This window comes from Glandiceps talaboti, chromosome 22, assembly GCF_964340395.1.
Source record: "Glandiceps talaboti chromosome 22, keGlaTala1.1, whole genome shotgun sequence".
Lineage (NCBI taxonomy): Eukaryota > Metazoa > Hemichordata > Enteropneusta > Spengelidae > Glandiceps > Glandiceps talaboti.
In genome coordinates, this window is record NC_135570.1 from 14,575,179 (window position 1) to 14,600,405 (window position 25,227).

A 25,227-nucleotide genomic window follows, 5' to 3' on the forward strand; every position below is an offset into this window, starting at 1 on the left:
TGGACCGCACACCCTCATACGAAAATATTGGGAGTACCCCTACCACCGTCACCCCACCCCCGAGTAAACGCACACTTACAAGTGACAAGAAACGATAAACGTAATTTCGTTTTACGGACTGTCCGGCCTACGTTTTATTTGTCTCTTTACAAATTACATTCAGTCAGTGCATAAACCTCACTCAGTCGAGTGATGGCGGTAGACTACAAAACCATGCAACCATGCGACTTGTATGATGCTTGTCGCTGATTGGCAGATGGTGTTTTTGACCTCTGTGACCCCGACCATGATTGGTCTATTCAAAACTGGCGGATTTTACGAACGATTGGAACGCCAGGAGTTTTAAACGAAGAGTGAAGCAAGGTCAGTATTATGTCCGTCTTGTTCATGCATTATATCAACTATTTTAAAATATTTTTAGCATCATTTAAGGTCCAGTCATGAAATTAACCACTTTTCTTCTCTACTGGTTGATGATGTCAGTGTTTTGACCAGTCTTTTCGTTCGCCAAATGCATGCTATAACTTGACCTTTAGTTCTCTACGGCATTGAGTCCTGTTCTCGTTGAGACAGTTTTATTTATATTGCTGTCGAATGAGACATCAAAAAGTACACGGCCCCACATCGTATTCCGAGAACTTTATTGCTAGCGAAAAGGCGATTTTAAATGGAACTGTATTGGAAACTTGTTGAATGTGGTCAGCAAGATTGTCTTGGTGTATGCAAGCGATCGGTTGTGAGTGTCCACACGTAAACAAAGACATTCAAAATACCACACTGGTCAGTTTAGTTTTGTTTATTATCGACAAGGTGATGATACTGTAGAAAAACGCAGGATACATATTATTTTTAGGCAAAACACAACAATACTCAAAAATAATTAAACCATCGTTGTAGTAGATCTTTTCTCAATTTTTTGACACAAAAGTGACACGAGATTCAAATTTATACAATGATACACTAGGCCACACTGTACTGACAAAGCCTTCTCGCTAGCTGAAAATCGTATTTACTAAACTATGTAGTTACTACTGTTGCTAGTAGTAAATGCAACATCCGACCGATGTGTCTACATGAAATGGTGTGCCTCCAGTATTAAATCAACGTTTTGTCGTTTCTTCTGACTGTTACAAAATGGCTTGATAAGAGGTCTTGATATTCAGCCAAAAAAACAAACTGCAAATATTAATGACTTAGTTAATTTGTGACGTCACTAATTATTTTCAGTTACTATGGAGTCTGAGACCATGGTTTACATTTACTAAAAACTAATATACATTTGTAATTTTGTTTGTATCTTTTAATTTTCATAGGTTGAAGTAAGAGGAGAATATCATCATGGAAGATTACGTGAAAATCGAGAAAATTGGAGAAGGTATGGTACAAAGTACAATTCACCTATTGCACACGGTGGGGTGGGTGTTTATATGTGGATCATATAACTGAAAAATCAACTGCTGTTGATTCCGAAGTCAAGAATCCATACCACTCTTTTTAGGGATCACGGTTATTGCAAATTGGTAGCCAACAAAATATGGCATGCCAACAAATCCTACCAGTAGTTTTCACAATTTGACCGAGCTTTTTAGCATTGCAGGTTTAGCTACATTTTTTGTAACATATAAATTTAATATGCACATGATTATTATTAGAGCATCAATAAATAAATGTAAATTTTATTCAGTACAATGCTGATATTGCATTGTTTTTTACCATGGTTGGGTAACAGTGGTGTGAAAGGCTGGATTGAATAAGGACGTTGGGGGCGCCATGTCGGTTCTTTCCGAGAAAGCGACTTCTAAATTTTACACCTATGTGTGGACCCCCAACTGTCATATCACTGCGAAATTAATTGCTGTTAATTCAGAATCCATACCACTGTCTTGTTAGGGATCATGGTAGTACAAGAAGCCAACAAAACACTGCGTGGCAACTAGTTTGAGAGGCAATTTGAGCTTTTCTGCGTTGCAGGTTTATGCACAATGTTCAACAGATTTAAATTTTATTTTGTACGATGCTAATTGGTTAACCTTGGAGTTAATTATACTGTCAGTATAATTACTCCAAGGATTAACATTGGTGAAAAAGTAGGAAATCTGATAAAACTAGTATACATTGATTTCCATATCTTTGATAATTGTTGTACCAGTCACTGGTATGGTGCATCATAAACAGCAGCAAGAAACAATGTGTGGTAATTTCTGTGAAGAACCCCAGTGAAATACCCAGGAACTCTGGTTGATTTTATCTCCTTACCACAGTAACAAAGTATTGATCTCATTCACACAGGTACATATGGAGTAGTATACAAGGGTAGAAACAAGAAAAGTGGAAAGCTTGTAGCACTCAAGAAAATTCGTCTAGAGAGTGAAGAAGAGGGTGTACCTAGTACAGCCATCAGAGAAATCTCTTTACTGAAGGAACTACAACATCCCAACATTGTCTGGTAAGTTTGTCAGTGATAAATTTGGTATATACATCCATGCAAACACTGAACACCCAGAAATACACGACATGGTTTTTCTGTGTTGTGCTAACAGCAGGATTATCACATTTCACTTTCTAAGACTAATTCAAACTAACCACAGTCTGTCTAAGTAATTAATAAACTGTGGAGTAACCATGCTAAGGGTTTGAGAGTCAAAAAAATGTATATGGATATGCTTTGACGAATGTGGACCAATATATTCTATGAATATGATCGTATATACATTGTATGTACAAGTTAAAACATCATCCATCCCCTTTATAATGGATTCGAAGATGCTTAGATGACAGAATGGGTCTTTGAAAAATTGTACAATTCTATGATGGGTTGATAACAAATAAATAGCAAACAATTTCCACATCACACACCATAATTGTGTTGTCTATTTGTAATTAACAAATTCATTTCCTAAATTTATGTTTCCCCCAAATATGTTTATGTTGTATTTTAAAAAGACTGCTAGTCAATAGTTTACAGTTTTGAATGTCACAGATAGACTACAGTGATCCACGTGTAAACCTTCACCTGAGGTGAGGCTGTGATTGACGTGTAGAGGTTTGTAGGAGGCTATGTACTACCAAACCAGAGTGACTATAGGATTTCATGTAGACACTACAATGTGTTTTTGTTAAGAATTACACAAACAATATACAGACTAATTATAGCATGTATGCACATGAAATGTTAAAGTTTATCTCAATGTGAAGTTGAACTCACAAAGTTTTGCTTGAATCTTGTTTCATCCAATGATTATGATGATAATTTGTGTTCACAGTGAGATAAAATGTATCATTTTATATGTTTGGGTATCAGTGTCTCAATAGTTTGTTTTACAAAAACCATGTGTCGCCTAATTGGAACTCTATAGTCACTCTTTTTTGGTAGTAACAATATAGAGGAAAGTTGTCAGATTTTAGCTTGATCTCATTCTTTGCCATTAATGGTCTACATTTTTCTTTTTTTAAACCAGTCTTCAAGATGTATTGATGCAAGAATCCAAACTCTACCTGGTCTTTGAATTTCTTACTATGGATCTGAAAAAATACTTTGATAGCATTCCCTCAGGCAAATACATGGATCGTGGACTTGTTAAGGTAGGCTTCTCCACTAGACCGTGGGTACCAGGGGGTGTCACAGTTCAGAATGTGATCAATGTTTATAGTCAAGTAATAAGTTTAGATAATTCATCCTGAGTGCTTCAATAATAGTCTTGTGTGAAAAATCAAATTAGTACATTTAGCCTCAATCTGACATAAAGACTAGCCGCTTTCACAACATCGGATTTTAATCAGATTGATGTAGCCTGTACACAATACATTATGATATGTCAAGCATTTTGTAATGGCCATTGTAATTGGTTTTCTGTAACTTGTTTGATGCATGACTTCAGGTGCTTGACACAGATTTTGTAAAGTGGTACATCTCATCTAATATATACTCAAGTAAGTGCACAAGTGTAATTCCATGTACACGAAATAATGGGAATGCAGTTATAACTTATATATGTCTTTACAAGATTTGCTGGGGGGGGGGGGGGGAGATCCCTGGAGAAACATATCATGTAACAGTGTTTTTTTAAAGGAAGTAGGTAAAATCTACTGTGTTCCCACCAAAATTATGATAGATTCTATGGGAAACACTGCCAGTTTTACCTCTTTCTCCCTGTCTGTTACCAGGGTTACCTTAGCAAAAACCACCCTTGCATGTTCAGTACAGCTACAGGGAGCACTGTCACAAGCACAGGTGCAAATACGGCAAGTACCGTACACCACACTGGCATTCGCATGCCATTGAATCCTGTTGTCATGGCACTTCAAGCCAGCAGTTTACTCACTTTTCACCAATTCATTATGTTGTATTGTCTGTTTATTTCAGAGCTATCTCTATCAAATTTGTCAAGGTATCGTATTTTGCCATTCAAGACGTGTTGTCCATAGAGATCTGAAACCACAGAATCTATTGATAGACAGTAAAGGTCTCATAAAGTTAGCAGACTTTGGTCTTGCTAGAGCCTTTGGTATCCCAGTCAGAGTTTATACACATGAGGTGGTTACCCTTTGGTACCGTGCTCCAGAAGTTCTTCTTGGTTCACCTCGTTACTCTACTCCTGTTGATGTCTGGAGTATTGGCTGTATCTATGCTGAAATGGCAACCAAAAGACCCCTCTTTCACGGAGACTCAGAAATTGACCAACTCTTCCGTATTTTCAGGTATGTTACATTACTGATTTGTCTGCCTTAAAGTGGCCATATGGATGAGGATTGGGTATTTAATTTTGGATTTTTAATTTATAAAACAATTTTATCATGGTTTCGTACTTGAAAAATCAACATGAAACAACATTATGCTAAGCCTTTTTGTGTACATGTAACTCAATAAATTGAAAAAGCATAATAAATGTGTAAAATGTTTGTTATTGTACATACAGCAACAAACTTTTTACACATTATTTAGCTTTTTGCAATGTATCGAGTTACAAACACAGACTTGGTTAATGTTGTTTCACATTAATTTTTCAACTAGGAAGCCATGGTGAAATTGTTTTATAAATGAAAAATCCAAAATAAATACCCAATCCTCATCCATATGGCCACTTTAAAGGCATGACTGCCTGTGCCTGACTGTATGTTTGGAGGTGGAGAACTTGTGATGACTCACTGGCAAGTAATCACCAAAATATAAACATTCCCTATTTGGTTTGTTCACATACGTAAATATCGCATATTTGAATAATCCTGAGTGACACACAATCTAAACAGCTGTTTGCTGGGGAATTTGTCTCATTTTGAAAGGTTTTTACATTCTATGAAACAAACAGATTAATTTTCAACTAATTTATGTATCAAGTTACCATCCTACGACATTCTAAAACAATGTGTACATGATTCATGACCTGTGTGTTTCTTGGAGTACAGAAAAAATGCTGAAAATAAGACCCAATAGCTAGTGCTCAGTACAGCATTTTGAATTTCCTGCATTTGCATAGATTAGCCATAATCCTCTTTATATACGACAATTTTGTGTTTAAAGGGAACTTCACTCCAGGAAATAGAAACATTTTCATAAACTATGGGTTCTTGAGAATCATTTCATGATTTTACATCACCTACAATTACTTGTGATTTCTATTTCTAACAGGACACTTGGAACACCAAATGAAACATCATGGCCCGGTGTGAGTTCACTACCTGACTATAAACCTACCTTCCCTTGCTGGAAAGTCAACCAACTACACACAGCAGTCAAGAACCTTGATGAAGATGGCATGGATCTCCTACAGGTCAGTCACAATCTTAATTTTTTAATTTTATCTCACTGTGAACACAGATTAACAGTTACATTTGAATCTTCCTTGTTTCATCTGACAGTGATGTTGATTTGTGTTCACACTGACATAAAATGTATTATTTTATATGCTTGCATGCCATCAGTGTCTGTTTTATGTCATCTATATAACAAAAACTTATCACATATCAGTATATCGGTAATACCCCTCCCTGTATTTGGCAGCTCTCTAAGCCTCCATAGTATACTCGCATATCAATATAGTACCCCTCCCAGTATTGAACTGCTCTCTAAGCCTCCGTAGTATACTTGCATATAAATATAGTACCCCTCCCAGTATTGGGCAGCTCTCTAAGACTCCGTAGTATACTTGCATATAAATATAGTACCCCTCCCAGTATTGGGCAGCTCTCTAAGCCTCCATAGTATACTTGCATATAAATATAGTACCCCTCCCAGTATTGGGCAACTCTCTAAACTATCAAACTACTGTTCATTGTCATTGTTCTGTACAGTGTAAGGTATAAAAACCCACATCTCGAGTATTACACAATTTTCCAGGAAAACTACTCACTACCCAACCCTTTTCGGCATCAAATTTGAACAAGTTGTAACATTCATGATATATTTATTCACCATTCAATTCATATACCAAAATAATTATCAACTCAAGAATGCAAGATCTAACAAAAGCCTGTTGAGGTGTGTACAATTGAAGAATCAAGCTGATTTTATACTCATTTACTGAGAAATTGACGAAACACTTCTTAAAAAGTCTGTTGAAGTGCACTCATTTACTGCCAAGATCTGTAACAAATCGTCTTGTATTTCTCTTTCAGAAAATGCTTATATATGACCCAGCACGTCGTTTATCAGCCAAGGCAGCACTCAAACATCCATACTTTGAAGATCTTGACAAAAGTGTCTTACCTGGTACGATTATAGAATAACATTTGACATGGTAATGTTTATATACAAATCACCGTACTCCAGTGTAACTGACGTCGACACAGCAATGTTTATATACAAATCACTGTCGTTTCTTTCATTTGGACTGGGATTCATCTAGTGCACAACGGAAGGCTAATTAGTATTCATAAATGCAAATTACTGTTCAGGTATCCAAATTTTGTAATATTGAATGAAGAATACTCATTAGCTTTGCATTGTGCACTGTATATTTGACACATGACAATAGGAGCAAAAACTCCCCAACATGTACAGGTTGATGTACAAATCGATTGGGTTGGATAACCATGTTGTAGTATAGTACAACTGTAGACATCAGACTGTGGACGAATGGAACCTGTTACAAACAGGGAAAGTAAACAAATAATTTGGATTAATAACACTTGGCACAGCATGTTGGAAGTACAGAGACTTGTATTACAGTCCATCATTTGATAAGAACAGTTTTATATGTACATGAAATGCCAGGGGGACTGGAAATTTGTCTGTGAATGTGACCTAATATGTAAAGAGGCCATAAAAATGTTCCTATCAAGTGATGGAATGTAATACAAGTCTCTGTACCTCCAACATGCTGTACCAAGTGTTATTAATCCAATTCAGTTGTTTACTTTCCTTGTTTGTAACAGGTTCTGTTTGTCTGATCTCTAAAGTTGTAATAACACGATAGTGAAGAAAAGTTTGTAATTTCAAATTTTTCAACATATTTATTTGGATAATTCATACTTCTATAACAATGTTTGAACCATGTATAAACACAATTAAAAGCTAGTAGTTATCGCAGGTAAATTAACCTGTCAATAATGTACCATCATCGTAAACCACAGTCTCTTGTACGACACCGTCCAAGATTCTGTCGTGAAAGAAATATCAGCTCTAGTTTGCGAGAATGTAATTTACAAGTTGATGAAAATTATGGTCAGACAAATGTCCAGGACTGTATGAAAGTTATTGATGACCACCACCACACCTTGGTTACATATATCATAACAAAATGATTGGTTGAGTTTGAAGCCAAAATGGTTTTTAAGACAACCAAACTGAGAAACTATAATCTGGTTTTGTACTGGTATAAATGACTCACTATAGAAATCGTTTATCTGTACCACTATAATGTATATAGTTTGAAGTCACTTAGATATTTCATTTGTACTTTTGTACTATGTCAACTTTTCATTTCTCTGATCTACACTTCTGTCCTCTTCCATTTGTTTGTTTTTTCTTCAAATAAATGATTATATGATTTATTTCTTTTGTGTTTGAAAGTCTGTTTGAATGTGAGTGAGGCTGTATGGTACAACATGATGGGGACTTCCATGTTGTTGTCTTTCTTCAATCAAATAATTGATTATATAGATTATGTCTTTTGTGTTTGATTGTATTTGAATGTGAGTGAGCCTGTATGGTATATGACATGATGGGACACCCTCACATAACAGTCAACCCCTTTTAGAACATGCCAGTGAGGGTGGTATGACACTAATTGGCAACCTAAGGTAATAGACTGCAAGGGTTGTCATTGTATTGTTCATGAGGGTAATCCCTATCCAGTCGCCACAAAACAATCAAAAAGGAGCATACACAGCATAGGTTAGACTAAGATATGTCGTGTTGCTTCAGCCTCCTTTCTTGACTGATGTGTGAGGGCACCCCGTCACAGCATACCTTACAGACTATAATAGGTAACAACCTAGCGAATGATAACCATGGGCCGGGGAGAGAGTACTTGCAAATCATTGATAAATATTTTGCTATGATGTGATAGTTTTTCAGATATCCCTTGTGTGTGGGTAGGAGCCTTTCTTTGTTATCATTTTACATGTGCAAAACGCTTGTACCATATGGTGAAGGCTGCAAGATCAACCTTTGTAATGTAGTCTTGGTTGCCCAGATTCCACTGTCGGCTCTGGCTTTACAGCCACCCAGAGACAGCAAGCAGTAGGAGTTTGCAGTGGAGTCCAAGTATCTGAGACAATTTTTATTAGCACTTTCTTAATTATTCGCAAGACATTTTTGTAATGAACTTTAAAAATAATGGGAATACATTGTAACAACAATGGCAAACCCTTCAGTATCACCATGGTGGACCAAGATGGGCAGCTAAAGAACAATATTAAGGTCTTAACCCTTACAACACCATGTCTGCATATATGCAGACAGTCCCTTCCGGGTTCCCAGACCTCATCTGTATATAAGCATACAAGTTAACTTGTTTGCTTATTAAGCCCAATTTTCACCTCTTCATTTCATATCAGGGTAAATTAATATTCATTTCACAATATATACGTAATGGGTGGATAAGGAAAAAATAGGATTGATTGTATGTTTTATTATTCTGTTCAAGTTAAAGTTGATAATTGTAGAGTAGGTAAGATCCTACTGTGTTGTGGGGAAAAAGTCCTTGGCCTAAGGAGTCTTTTGCATGAAAAGTCATTGGCCTAGGGAGTCTTTTACATGAAAGTCTACGGCATCTTAAAGGTTAATCGCAACTCCCTCAGCTTGACCATACATGAGTTATTATTTTATGTTTATGATCAGACTGCAGTTTTAGTTTTTGTCATTATTTTCATGGCAAGTGAGAGCTAAAATGAAATCTTAATTATCATATTCAACTAACCATTGCCTTTGAGCGAAGTCATCTCTTAGTGTCATTCAAGCAAACACACCAGTGTTTTTTCTCAAGTTGTATATTTCTCATCTATCAGGGCTTTGTCATTTTATTTTACCCAAAAATACCTTTTTAGTTCATATCAAAATATTTCTGGAGACCAATTGTAACAAACCAAGAAATCTGCTTTATTTCATAAATGTATTAAACTTTCAATACGAAAACTGAATTTCATATGGTGTCTTGCATATTGATGTAACATGCTTCGGGCCTTTTTTTACTTCACTTTTTGTTCAACTTTTGTGTTATTCTATTTTGAGTGAAGTGGTTGAATTGAAGGATATGATGCTCATAAACTAGCAAATACCATATAAAGAATATTTATTTTGTTGTGAGTATATGTGTGTACCTATAATACTGGGCTGGTTTCCGGTCCCATACCAGCTTTGGTAATAGGGACCGATATTAGCAAATTTATCCATGGTTGTGATTGGTTATAATTCTTTGCATTCTGATTGGTCTGTCAGTAAATAATTTCAAATGGTAGAGCACTGATCTCGGTCTCGTGGAGACAAATTTGATACATTGTGTCACGACATCAAAGTGGTTGGCTGATGCCTGAGGGCGCCCCGTCACAGAGAACCTTACAGACGAAGCCTTACACTATATCATCTTTGGGGAAAGAGTTATGGAACACATAATCAGAATATAAGTTGGGTAGCGTGAGGAGCCGCTTGCTAATAATAATATTCAAATCTCCACTTAAGTAGTGGAGTAGCAAGCATTGACGAGGGACAAACGTTGTTGGGGGTTGGTTTTTTTGTTTGTTTGTTTTGGTTTTTTTTTTGGGGGGGGGGGCAAATTTCAAAGATTATCACATTACACACGTACTTTCATGGTCAAGTAATGACACTAAATATGTTTTATCAAAGTTCAAGGCAGTTTTATTTCTTCTTATATATGACAAAGTGAACTCCAACTCTAAACAAATGGCATTATTAAACACCATGTACACACAGTATTTCATGATGGCAACCCATGATGTTTATAAGTGCCAGTGTGGCATACTCAGGAGTAATTTGCACGTGTTTGCAGCTAGCTGTGCACTTGTGAAAATACAACAGAACATGTTACAAGCAATCTGAGTACCTATACTCATGCACCATGTTATTACTGCATGTGTTAAAGTGGCCATATGGATGAGAATTTGGTATTTATTTTGGATTTTTATTTGATAAAACAGCTTCACTATGTTTTTCTACTTGAAAAAATAATGCAAAATAACATATACCAAGTCCATGTTCATAACTCAATACATTGCAAAAAGATGCAAAAAGTGTAAAAAGTTTGTTATTGTACGTACAATAACAAACATTTTACACATTGTTTAATGTTTTGCTGTTTATTGAGATGTGAACATGGACTTGGTATGTTATTTCACATTATTTTTTCAAGTAGGAAGCCATGATAAAATTGTTTTATGAATAAAAATCCAAAATAAATACCAAATTCTCATCCATATGGCCACTTTAACCAGTAATGTTGCGTACATGGAAGGCTTGTATGCTATCTTGCATACAGGTATGCAATATTTTCGTTACATACACTGCAATTCAAAATACCAACAGTATACATGTATGTTTTTACCAATGTAAGGAATCGCTGACGTTTTATGCAATAATACCAATCACACAATAGGAAAGTAAACAAAAAGGATGAACAATTTAAGTTTATATAAGATATTCGTAACATCAATGGCAGTTATCACATATTACATCTTAAAACGAAGTATAATATGCTTGATAATAAATCATAAAAGCCACACAGTCTGGTCACTCTGCAGGTAATCTCATAGTCAGTATGATGGAAACATTTTCACTAAAACTTTAAATTCACTAAGATGAGGGAAGAGTCTGCATGAAAGCTGAGCTGTCCAACATAATTTGAAAACCAGAGTTAAAGTTGAAAGGTCATTGTCATAATTAGTTCGGCTGAAAAATACAGTTTTTATGAAAGCAACAAAATCTTTACCTGTACTAAAATACTGGTTAATTTCTGTGTTGCTGACATCTGAATTTTGGCAGTTTGAAAGTACAAAACACAATGTAGTCTCGCACAAATCTTGTATCCTGGATGTCATACAGGTTTAATACTGGGTTCAGTTACTGTGTTTTCTTGTTTTTCTGTTTCACTGGTCAATCAACCAATGACAAATAAAGTGGTTGATCCATTCTGACCATTGGCACAAATGTCCTTTTCCGCTAACATGATTTCTGTAAACACAGATTGGTCCTATGTCAATGAGTCAGGTACAGGTTGATAATGTCAAAGTTCAAAATGATTGATCTTCTGTGGCTGCTACAACGATCACACCACTGAGGTCAAAGTTCAAAATAAGTGATCCTATGTCACTGACACAAAGGTCATGCCACTGAGGTCAAAGTTCAAAATCAGTCATCATCATCAAATCTGATATGACTTCCTGATCCCACACTGGCTGTTGACAGTCTTGATGCTTTGCTGAGAACCTGTCAAGAAAAATTCGATACAGTAAAAATCATTTACTATCATCACTATCTGGCATACTACTCAACAAATCCATATGATAAAACAGTTTAATTCATAATATTGTTAGTTTTTATAGCCCTTTCCCACTATATGCTCAAAGCATTTTACAATTATTACCCCTGGCTCGGATCTATAGCGGCACAACGAACCTTTATACTTCCTCAACCCCCTGGGGAGCATACGATCCATTGCAGCCTTTATAAGTGCATAGGATTAAAGAATTCACATAGCAAACTGTGTCCTCCTAGGTCCCCAATTATACAGCTGGGCTCACTGGGACACAAACAAGGACCAACTCTTACACATGTCTTAGTTATTCAGAAACGAACGGCAGTGGCAAGGCTCAAACCTGCAACCTGCAGATTCCAAGATTCCACTCTAACCATTCGACCATCATGACTCACAATTCATAAACCAATTCTCCTAGACAAACATTCCAATACTGCTGCAGCTTTTGGTGTGGCCATATGGATGAGGATTGGGTATTTATTTTGGAATTTTTTAAATTTATAAAACAATTTTATCATGTTGTCCTACTAAAAGAATAAGTGTGTGAAATACATAAACCAATGCTGTGTTTGGAACTCAATAAATTGCAAAATGCTAAAAAGAATGTCAAGACATCTACAAACATTTTACACATTTATCAATCTTTTGCAATTTATTGAGTTACAAACAAGGACTTGGCATTTGTTGGTTCACATTGATTTTACAAAGTATGAAGCCATGATAAAATTGTGTTATAAATTAAAATCCAAAATAAATACCCAATCCTCATCCATATGGCCACTTTAATTCTGTTATGCATCATTCTTGGTTTAGATCCACTTACTCCACAGGACAACCGTTATCATTTCAACATTCAATACAGACTTTCTTAGAAAATGAAGAACCACGACAATCGTCTTTCTCCTTGCAGCCTTCACACTCACCTTTTCAAGACCTTTCTTTTTAGCTCTTTTGTTATTTTTCCCAGAATTGAGTTTAGTATTTCTATCAGAGTTCATCTTCTGCCAGTACTGTTTTTCTTCTTCTCCTGCAAGCATAAAAGCTCTGTATAAACACTATACAACTACTCTAAATTATCTGTACTTTGCACAACTAACGTAGTAAAGTGATTGGCAAACAATACACATCTGTTAAAGGGGCACACACTGAGTTTATAAACCTTTTACTCATGTGAAAATACTTACATAAACCCTTGATTAAACTATTATAGTATAGTATTTATATCAATGCATGCCTTCTATGACAGTACAATTGCCTTCAAATTTTGCTAGACCAGTTGATTGCATGCCTAGTATGGATTCCTTGACATTTTTTGGTACATACCAAAATTGTATGTTATACATATATCTTAATACCATGTTTGAGTTCATTCAATTGCAAGTGATAGTTACGTTTGCTTCAGTAAGTAGAATACTAGGAGTGACTTGAATATGCAGCATAAATCTCACCCCAAAAATGTATAAACTCAGCTTGTGCCCCTTTAATGTAAATTGCAATGGACTGATGCATTGACCCATCCTTTACATCTTCAGTCTAGTTTAATTCTTACTTACTGCAAGATGTTACCTTAGTTAAAGGAGTGATCTCTTTATAAATTGTTTCATTGAGTGAGCCTTGAAAGTGAGCATTGCTTAGTACAAGTTTCAAGTCACATTCAAGTGGGTCAGTTGAGGTTACCATGGCAATGTCCATTACAGCCACTAGTGAAAGCAACCTGTCACCAAATCCTGAATTTGTTTATTCAACATTCAATATGGAATCAAGACTCAGTGTTGGCACAAATAATGAAGAACAACAAATAGTTGGTGTACCATTATGTAAGGGACGACCGCACAATGTCACACAAGCCCAATAAGCGAACTTCATGTGAGGGGATCTGGCATCAATGTGATTGCTGGAATTTCATTTTCACACTTCCAACCAAATTTTGACAGAAAATTTTTATTCCTTCAATGATAACATTTTTGTATTTACTACTGAGATGTTAAGTTGATAAAAATTTACTTAAACTGTGAGATACAGTCCTGGGTTTCCAGTAGTATTTTAATGTGTTTACCATCATGTTTTTATATTTAATACATCAATCATAGTGGTATAACCATTGCAGATTTCATCATAGTTTACTTCATATAAAACATGTGATTTCGCACTAAGGAACATTCGTTTATTATAATATCTATATTTCCTGGATTCTATTCCCATTAAAATTCAACTAAGGACAGTTACCTGTTAACAATGATGTGAAGAGTTTACTTTCTTGACCAGCTTCACAGAACTGTTGAACAACTTGCTCAGCGCCCTCTGGTGTTTGGAACCTGACATGTCCCTCTGCATCGCCATCCTTCATGTCAATGTATGCAATTGGTGCAATACTAGCCAACAGTTCCTGCAATGATGAAATGTATTTCACATACAAATGAAACATGTGATCTCACAGAGATGATAGTTGATAAAACTTCCCATACTGTAATAAAATTGGGCCAAATTAATTGAACTTCCGGGTTGGTACTGACGTTGGATTATATTGTATGTGTTTGAATCTTCAGTGGGTAGCGTGCGTTCTGAATCGTGTGTATAGAACACAGAATGTGCATTGTACATGCTGATTATTATATCACAAGTTATGGGTTATATATGTGTACATAATTAGTAATAAACAAGTAAATATTTTAGAAGGTTTTTTAGGAATACGACAAAATATGATCAGCATCTGAATACAGACTGAGTGCGCCTGGTTAGTAAGTTGGTAACTGTGTACCTACCCTAAGGATTCGTTTGGTGGCAAAGGCTTTGTTGCTGTTAAATTTGATGACAACCCCCTCTGTAAATGGTATTTCTGTGGGTCTGGCTTTGCTGTCTTTCATCTCTCCTCCCTCATCTTTGCTACCGTTGCTTGTAATGGCAGCCATATCTTTCTTTAGCTGAGCCATGTTTGCTTTCTGGAGTTGTAGGTACTCCTTCCTCAGTTCAAGCCATTCTCTCCTGCAAAGTAACAGAAATACAGAGATCAGTTCTTGTGTTTGACAAATAGTAACACACTTGTTACCATGACGACGGTGAATGCATAGGAACAACGTGTTTATACTCAGGAACACACTGTCACATGCATGATGATGATGTAAGACTTGTAACTAATTGCCTGATTATTCTCCAGGCTTAGTATTTTCTATGAATGTTTGGTTTATATTCGACTGACAAAAATAACGCATTACATTTGCACATTGCAGCTACAAGGTAACATGTACAGGTACATGTGATCTCTAGAATCACTTCCTGATTAGACTAGTTTGTATCAGGCTAGCTCAGGGTCAGCATGGTGTCTACCCTTCACCAGCATGACTAGTGTTAGGAACTAGAAGGGTTAATGTCTGCATCACTGTTACAATTCTATTTCAATAGCCAATTTGAAGTTATTTGTGTACAAGCAATACCCCCTGGTACAGTGGTAGAAAGAAGATTAATACCCAGCTAGCCCAATGCTAACACTTGGATGGCACTACCACTATACCAGCATGTGTTAGCAACTGGAATTCACATAGTTAATGTCTATATCAGTCATACATTAAAATCCTGTTTTTTCCCCAAGTTGTAGTATTTTGTGTACAACAGTACCCCCTGATAGAAAGGGAATTAATACTAGGGTAGCTTATAGCTAATTCTCGGCTGGCGCTAACACATAGCCAGCATATGTTAGCAACTGGAAGGGCCTATACAGATACAGGCTAGTTCTGTGCTAATTCTGGGCTGGCACTAATATCTACCCTAAACAGCATTGCTTAAAAGCAAATGGAAGGATTAATACGAATCAGTGTTGGCATATTGGCATCACACTTGCCCAGTGATAACCATACCACACTATATAGTGATAACATTAGGCTTACAAAGAAAGGAATAGCAAATAAGCAAGGAATTATTGCATTGACTAAAACCAAGTACTCAGAACTTTGACTAAAAACACAGACCCATTTCAAGGTCTAAAATTATTTACATTTATGAGTCACAGACAACATGCTAAATATTTAATTTATTGTCCACTTACTTTGGTAGGACTCTCAGTTTTGGCATTTCCATTTTATCTTTCAATTTCATTTTCTGTTTGTGTCTCTTCCTTTTTCTTTTAGATGACATATCTCTCTCCCCTTCATCTTTAAACTCTCTGTGTGTCCTCTTCAATTCATCTCTGTTGAGGTCGTCAGTATGTTTCCTTTTCCTTCCATGTTTTACATGATCATGGTCATCACCATGTTCATCATGTTTCCGTGTTCGTTTCTTTTCAGACGCTTCATCATGATCACTATCACCATGGTGATGATGTCTTTTATGTTTTTGATGTTTTTCAGCATGTGTTTCATGATGTCTCTCTTTCTCATGTCTACGTTCTTTATCATGTGACTGTTTACTCTCGTGTTTATCTCCTTTGCTTTCATGTTCAACATGAGATGTTCTATGTTCACTATGTTTAACATCTTTTTTATCAACTCCCTTCGGTTTGTCTGTTTCTTGACTCTCATGATGTTTATGACGTTCCTCTTTTTTTGCCTTCTTCTTTTCAAGACAAGAGTCACTGTCATATTCTCTTTTCTTTGTAGATTTCACGATGTCTTCTTGAGCTTCTCCTTCACTTTGTTGCCGTTTCCTTTTCTTTCCCTGTTTTTCCTCTTTCCTTGCATTAACTCCATCGTCATCACCATCTTCACCTCCTGTTCTTTTCTTATGATGTTCATCCTTTTCTTCGACACGTTTCTTGTGTTGTTTATCATCTTCGTCTTTACTTCTGAAGCTGTCCTGTCTGTCCCTATCTCTAATTTGTATATTCTGTACAATTTCACTTGTCGCATGGTGAGAACTGCTGATAATTTTCCCAGCCCTTGTTTTGGGAAATTTTCCTGGTCTACCCACGATGTCTTGAGGAGGATTATTCAACATCTATGTAGGAGAAAGGCGAAGTCAAATTTACGATATTTAAAAATATCTGTATGAAGACAAAAGGATTCAGAGTTTGTAGAGCTTACAAGACAATGAGCTGTCTTGAATAAAACTCGGCTATTTTCAGATACTGCTTGGTAACTCAACTTTCCCGATTACAACTTATTATCTGGATAGATAAAACTAACTCACCTGACATGCCCTGTCTGCTTCTCCTGGCGTCTCAAACTCAACAAAAGCAAACCCTTTGATATCGTTAGTGCTTTTATACTTGGGTATACTGACATAAGTTACTTTACCACAGCAACTAAACACAGACTTCAACCATTCATGAGTAGCATTTGGTGGAATACATTCCTGTGTAGAGAAAGAAATATCAGGACTTGAAATTAACAGTAGTCCCATGTCCACAGACTACCAATTCTTGTCATGGGGCTACCGTAATTTGCAGCTGGTAGCCCACTTAAGCTACTACTGATTATGTGATGATTTAAAGGATGAGAGATTTATGGACATGAAAGTACTCTACTAACAAACATATTTCCAATAGAGGAATTGTTTTCAGTTCAGGAATATAGGACTACAGGTCACAATCCATGGGCTACCAATTTCTGAAATTAGTAGCCCACTGGGACTACCAAAGAAAAAAGTTAATTTCAAGCCCTGTATATCTAACATTGTATGTACATGGAATGGAATGGAATTGAACATCGTTATAATATGAATCATCTTCCAACTACAAAGTGATGGACTTCAATATACATCTTTCTCCTACCATAGATGAAACAACTGGATTTCATCAAAGGAACAGGTAGGAATAGAAATGAATTACGACTCTGGTAAGCCAGTCTTCGGTTTACTAAGATAGATACAAACTAAATATATCGTTCTTCATTGTGGTGGATTGCACAAGTGGGTGATAGCAGTTCCTCTGTCGTATGATTTTAATCACCCAGTGATCAACATAGTGTAAACATTGGAAGTCTTAACACAACATTGCAAGTTCATGGAACTCTGTCAATAAATTTCTGTGATGCCTTAGACCTACTGAGACTATAATTAAACCAATGTCAATTCAATAGCTTATCACTGTTGTATCAACATGTTGTGACAATAGTTTTAGTTTGTGTCTATCTTAGAAAATCAAAGGCTCAACTACATGTACCAGGGTAATGTTTCTCAATGGATCATTATGGTCATGCATAAACTTGGCTGATAATAAGCAAAGGGAGGAAACAAGTACTAGTGTGGATTTAGAGCCGAGACTGTCTATCATGGCTTTACTCTAAGCCCAACATGGTGATTCTAGTGAATGACTTACCACATAAACAATGACATCGTCTATGGTGATTCTAGTAAATAACTTACCACATAAACTGTGACATCATCTATGGGGATTCTAGTGAATAACTTACCACATAAACTGTGACATCATCAATATCATACTTTGGAGGGGTCAAAGGTTGAATTCTTCCTATCTGTTTCTCATCACTGCTAACCTGGATGTATAAGTACATTTTGTAAGTACATTATCACTACATGAGACATACCCTATATTTCAATCTGCCCTTAGTGAGTTCTACTTAAAAACATGAGAGAATCAGTGTGCCATCTAATGATAGCCACATTTTTTCGTTGCAAGTCAAAATGATACAAACTGGCATTTCTTGTGAGTCACCACATGAATACAGTGTATTCAATAAAAGGAACAGCAACTGCCATAAATAGTAGATTGAGAATTAAAAAAAAAACAAAAAAAACTTGTAGGACCATTTTAGACAAACTGTCCTGACCAGAAACAATTCTTTTTGAGGGGCCTAATAATGGTGAAATTTGTTACGTCAATACTTGTGAACAAAAAATAATAACTATTAGGACTAGAGTAATTACCTTAAGTTTATTTGATGCTTTGGCAGCTCTGATGATAACTTTTTCATCGTCTGTCATCGACTTCAGTTTGTTAAAACTCAGAAGTATTGATATATCTACCAATCCATCTTTATTCTTTTCAATATACTGCTTCAAAAATCTATCTTTACGTAGATTGGCGTCACCAAAATAAAACTCTAACTGATCTCTGATTTGGGAGGTCAAAAACTTGATACGTTTCCTCTTGTTTCTTGCTTCTGTTTTAGATTCAGATACCACTTCAGAGTGTTCTTTCACCCTCCCAGATGATTTATCCTTGAACTTCAGCTCTTTCTCATTTCCCATGGTTAATGGCAGTGCTGAAAACAAATTGTAAAACAAGTCAACCACAGATTTAGTTTTGGTTGTGATGTGTGTAGTCAAAATTCAGAGAATGTGTTACTGTACAGTACTTTGTACATGTAGTGGCTGTGATGGTCTTAAAGATGAGTTCTACTTTCATTATTTTTTCAAAAGTGTAGTTATTTCCTGAGGCCAAGATACATACTGTATCGCCTGGACCCCACACTTGGTTGATTTCAACGATCTATCGAACTGCATTAGCACCCTCACTCATGGATGTCTTTTCAACACGGCTTGTTGAGAAGACATCCTGAGTGAAGCAAAGGTCCCGAATATTAGCCGAGACTAAACAAATTCCTTAAATTTAAATTCTGCAGAAAAGATAAACATAACAGGAAAACTTGATTTTTAAGGTATATGTTTCAAATATGAAAACAACAGATTTTTTGTATTAGTTTAAAGATAATTCATTTTTATAATACTTTTCTGTGTTATTTATACTAAATTTTGTAGGGTAAAAGTTTGTTAACCTTGTCATATCTCAGTAATGTAACCTTGTGCATGTGTATATAGCTTTGCTTTATCAAACTGTCTTCTCATTGGTCAATAGATCTAGGGCAATATACAAAATATTGACTGACAGCAGTGGTGCATCACTTTCAAAAATTGAATGCATAATTGCTGTTGTGTATTATACTTGGCAAGCCTGTCTCATATTATTATTGCAAACCCTTGGTAAATGGTAATGATACTGTATAGGAACTAGACTATGTGAGTGGAGGTGTAAATGGTAATGATACTGTATAGGAACTAGACTATGTGAGTGGAGGTGTAAATGGTAACGATACTGTATAGGAACTAGACTATGTGAGTGGAGGTGTAAATGGTAATCAGCGTGCGAAATTAACGCCGGTCCTTCGGCCCGAGACCAACAGATTTCCGTTCGGACCGACAGTTTTTCAGAATTACAACAACGTATCGGTCCTTATGACCGACTGAAATTTGGAGTAAATAATAACATTTATTCAAAGATATATCCAATTTCACCTACATGAATCTGATCTTGTGTTACCTATTTTACTCTCGACATCTCGTTCACTGAAGTCAAGCGACACAGAGCTAGCTCGCTACCTGTTGTTGTCAATGTTGATATCATGTCTACATATGACGTAGCGTACAGCATTTACTTTATGAAATTATGTTAGCAAACACATGATTGGCTGAATTTCTCTAATTATTTTTTGTCTTGTCTAATCAGAACGTCTTAGACATTCCGACTCATTTTACGCATTCAGCGCATGCGTCTTTTTCTGCCATGTTTCGTAATCATTTAATCATTGTTGTAAAGTTTACTGTTCGAAGTGTATGAAACTTTTAACGTGTTTGAGACAGTTCCACTCTGTATTTATAAAGTATGTTGCGATATTTAATGAGCTTCCGAAGAAGAAGACGAAACAGACACTGGGTTTTTTTGAAAGGCTGGTATTAAAGCCGGTAAATGTTAGCGGGTTTCCCGATCAATTTACCAGAGTTCCCCATGTGTGTGGCCATGATCAAAACAAACTGACGGAAAACATATAAACTACAAATGTACTCTGAAAATGGCGTTTTAACTAATAAAGAAGGCAGGTACACTTTGTAAAATATCTTCAGTACGATAGTTTTTTTTTTGTAAAACAGTAAAAAAAATGCGTAGTCTGATTGCCTTCAATTTGATGCATATGATAATGTACGTACTGTCATGTTGTAATCAACGTATAAACTTAGAAATGTTGCATTTTTGTTGCCGTTGTTGTATCTGGAAAATTACTGCATCATGCCAAACACGGGTACATAGTGGATGACACATTACAGTACAGTTACCATATCACGTTCCCACGTCAAAAAAACACTCGCACTGTAAGACATGTTTAGCCATAGTTCTCTTCATCATGGTCAAATTTCTTACACAAACAGTCAGAGACAATACTCAATACACCACGGTAGGGTATACGGGTAGGGCTTTATGGGGGGGAGGGCCTTCTGTACATATTTGTAAAGACTGAAGGAAGACGAAACCGCTCTGTGTCACTAGGTGGATGGAAATTGAAATAAAGCAAATACACAGTTTTCAAGAGGGATAGTTATGCGACAAAACCTGCTATGATGAATTTGTGGGTCTACGTTCGCTAAGAGTTGGAAAGCTACATCAGCTGTTGCCACATACGATGAATCTGACTTTGGATTATGTGATTCAGAATTTAGTTAATCGTACAGAGAGGAAGGAGAGGACTGTGATCTCTTAGAGATTGCAGATAATGTAGATTTATTGATTCATTCACCCATATTATCTACAATCTATGGATATGTATTTCTATGGTGGAATGAATACATTCAGTCTCAGACCACTATAGTCTATAGGAACAGATTATGCGAGAATGAATATTCATAGTCTCTGGGTTCATAGTTACAAATGAAAACCTCTACTCATAGAGTCAAAAAGTACTTGCTTGTGAATCCAAAATTTACTTCCAAGTTATTTTTTGATTCTGTGAGTGGAAATTTTATGAAATAATAGTGGATAGTGAACAATTCGTTGTACTCTCTTTTACTTTTATATCTAAAGATATGTTGTATAATATTAAAGTTCAAAATCATTTAATCTGTAAAGGGGGGGGGGGGTGTAGATACAGGTCGTGAACGTGAACTACAGTGAGTATGGACCAGCAGTTTTCCTTAAGGACCAGCAGTATTTGCTACATGTCGGTCCTTATGACCAGTAGTCATTTTCCCTTAAGTTCACACACTGATGGTAATGATACTGTATAGGAACTAGACTATGTGAGTGGAGGTGTAAATGGTAACGATACTGTATAGGAACTAGACTATGTGAATGGAGGTGTAAATGGTAACGATACTGTATAGGAACTAGACTATGTGAGTGGAGGTGTAAATGGTAACGATACTGTATAGGAACAAGACTATGTGAGTGGAGGTGTAAATGGTAATGATACTGTATAGGAACTAGACTATGTGAGTGGAGGTGTAAATGGTAATGATACTGTATAGGAACTAGACTATGTGAGTGGAGGTGTAAATGGTAATGATACTGTATAGGAACTAGACTATGTGAGTGGAGGTGTAAATGGTAACGATACTGTATAGGAACTAGACTATGTGAGTGGAGGTGTAAATGGTAACAATACTGTATAGGAACTAGACTATGTGAGTGGAGGAGTAAATGGTAATGATACTGTATAGGAACTAGACTATGTGAGTGGAGGTGTAAATGGTAATGATACAGTATAGGAACTAGACTATGTGAGTGGAGGTGTAAATGGTAATGATACTGTATAGGAACTAGACTATGTGAGTGGAGGTGTAAATGGTAGCGATACTGTATAGGAACTAGACTATGTGAGTGGAGGTGTAAATGGTAACGATACTGTATAGGAACTTAACTACAATGGAGGTGTAAATGGTAATGATACTGTATAGGAACTAGACTAGTGAGGTGATGGGTATGCCACAATTATGAGTTTTGGTACAAATTACTAGTTACTTGCAGGCAGAGTACACAAGCTTGCCAAGTTTAGGACTCAAATCTGTCCCATGCACAAACAGAGCACAGTCATCCGAAGAATAAGATTCAAATTGAAGGATGGTCCAAGTCCTGCTAGCTGCTTGCTGATGGAGTAAGTTAGGACTCGATTCTGACAATGTCAGGGTATACAACTTTTAACAAGACAACTTGGTCAGTTGTGAACTCAGCCAATATACATGCACTGTACATATGTACACATTGTTACTAGTATATATATATATATACACACAGTATATACACTAATATACACACAATACAAGTTTAAAGAGACTATACATGTACTATACAACAGGCCATAATAGAACCCAATTGCAAAGAACAATCAAAATTTACAAAATGATCTTGAAATGAATATTTCAAAAGAATGAGTGCGAATGGTGATCTTATTAGATTTTGGAAAATTTGCTAATTCATAACGATTATTATTTTTGTATATAATATAAATGATATGTACTGGAGGGTAAAATGGCAAAGTAACTGAGGTACATTGTATTATATTAAAGACCATATTAGTTTTATTACGTGTTATAATTTGATATTTTATGTCTAAATGGCCTCGTACATTCACGAGTCCCCTATCAATTTATTTTCAAAAAAGTTCTTGGCATGGGACCCCCTCCCCCCCCCCCGCACATAACATAACGGTCCCCTTCGAATTCGGCATGGCCAGTGACAGTACTTTCTGAACATTCCAAATTTCGTTAAAAAAACGAAAAACGCGAATGTTTATAATAAGACCATTTCCCATGCTCGAATCTTATTTCACGTCACATAGTTTTCCCGTCTGATTTCTGAGTAACACAATAACAACTAAGCTAAGGGAAGGTGGTACGATTACAGCTAGTAGATTAGAGCCCACAATATGATCCCGAAATATAAAACAAACTGAACGGCGTCAGTTCCATGCCAAAACTTACATGCATAAGAAGGTGAGTGTACGGTCGAAACGAAAACAGCTCACAGTCACTCACGCACGATAGTCACCGTCTTTAACAGCGCAGGCGAACAGTGCTGCGCAGAAATGTCATTCTTACAATTGTGAACGCCCCTTGTTCAAGAAGCTCTGTGAATGATTATCAATAGCCGCGCCTTCAGCGCTGAGCCAATAGTAGCTGCTTTTACAGTTACATATTTAGATCAGAGGTCGTTACGCAGGGTCAAAGAACTGAAACTTCAGCGTTGAAGTTTTGAACCTTGTCACGTGTGTATATCTGGTGCACGTCCAACTCGGCCCACTCTCTGCCAACTCGGCCCACCAACTCGGCCCATCCTCTGCCAACTCGGCCCACTCTGTTCAATTCGTCCCAGTTGAACTAGTCCAAGTTTCAACTCGCCTCAAGTTCAATACGATTGCGATTCCCGTCACAGCTTGCTATTACAAATGTAATAAACATATTTTTAAATAAATTGTGTTGTCTTTGATTACCTGATGTGTCGTCCACTTCAACATGACATGCAATCTAAAAACGTCTAGATCTTTTTTATTCATAATTGAGAATGAAACTCCTGCAATGTATGACATCAATTGAAATCATACATAGACTTGATACACTACAATTGCATTGTCTGAGGTATGTCGTAAGTAAAGTACGTACATGCATGTGTCAGCTGTCAGATTACAATACGCACATCATGCTGGAACGACGTTGGTATCACTTAATGGGCCGAGTTGGCAATCACGTGGGTCGAGTTGGTAATGGGCCGAGTTGACAATGGGCCGAGTTGGACCTACCCCGATCGTCGTTAAATGAAACCAAAATACGTTTGGTTGCAATGAAAAATGATCTAAAATTACCTCAGAACTATGAGTCTAATCGGTCGTGAAAATCCATCCACGTTGGTTGCCATTTTGTACACACACGGATGTAAATATAAATAACCTGTGTGTGACCTGAAGCAGCCTGCTTTCGATGTTTAGTAAGATGGAATATGATTGGTCTGTATTTTACAATTGGCCAATTGGCGGGAGTGTAATATACCGTCTCGTCTGTTTGTCGCGTACGCAGTCTGCTCACATAAATAGAACGTATCCTAGTAAACTCGCACTATTGGGCGTTTGCGGATGCTTGCTGATGCAAACCTCTTGCTTCCTTGCGTATAAATTTGTGTAAATAATCGTGTGGTATTGATCTAAAGTAAAGACACTACGACAGGACCCCATTTTGAAGGTATGTAAACATACTTGGTGTTTTGTACTCCGCATAAACGCACGTGTGTGAGTGGAAAGGTGATTTTAGTAAGTTGTATTTTAGTTACTCGCTGCTATTTTTGTAACCCAGGCTCCAGGAACTTTGGGGGTCGTTAGCAACGCAGTTGTTTCCGTGATCACGAAATTCAGAACAACAAAACAAGACAGGAAGGGCTTGACAATAGTGGTATAACATTACATAAGCAGATAGTCTGCACTGTTAATGTGTTATGTGAGGAGTGAGATGCAGGTAACTGATGTGATGCCGGTGATAAAAACATTTGTTTACGGACCGGACAACGATGGGATTCGAACGTCGTCTGCGTGTTGAAAAATTGAAGTCACATATTAAAATAAAAAAGCTGTATCCTTCGATGTGGTCGTGGCGTAAA

General features: G+C 36.6%; 2 protein-coding genes across 2 annotated transcripts; one reads left to right on the top strand and one right to left on the bottom strand.

Annotated features, from left to right (window-relative positions):
* Positions 1 to 336: 336 nt before the first annotated feature.
* LOC144452040 (cyclin-dependent kinase 1-like) lies at positions 337 to 7,066 on the top strand. The gene is made up of 7 exons (XM_078143042.1): positions 337 to 363; positions 1,314 to 1,375; positions 2,290 to 2,446; positions 3,459 to 3,582; positions 4,364 to 4,698; positions 5,627 to 5,768; positions 6,613 to 7,066. The coding sequence occupies exons 2-7, from the start codon at positions 1,339 to 1,341 to the stop codon at positions 6,721 to 6,723; spliced, it is 906 nt and encodes a 301-aa protein (XP_077999168.1). The 5' UTR covers positions 337 to 363; positions 1,314 to 1,338; the 3' UTR covers positions 6,724 to 7,066.
* A 3,686-nt stretch (positions 7,067 to 10,752) lies between these two features.
* Positions 10,753 to 23,612, bottom strand: LOC144452223 (la-related protein 7-like). The gene is made up of 9 exons (XM_078143274.1): positions 23,565 to 23,612; positions 18,744 to 19,081; positions 18,269 to 18,352; positions 17,046 to 17,210; positions 15,967 to 16,853; positions 14,690 to 14,909; positions 14,154 to 14,313; positions 12,851 to 12,954; positions 10,753 to 11,878 (listed from the first exon to the last, which is right to left on the bottom strand). The coding sequence occupies exons 2-9, from the start codon at positions 19,065 to 19,067 to the stop codon at positions 11,801 to 11,803; spliced, it is 2,022 nt and encodes a 673-aa protein (XP_077999400.1). The 5' UTR covers positions 19,068 to 19,081; positions 23,565 to 23,612; the 3' UTR covers positions 10,753 to 11,800.
* Positions 23,613 to 25,227: the final 1,615 nt, after the last annotated feature.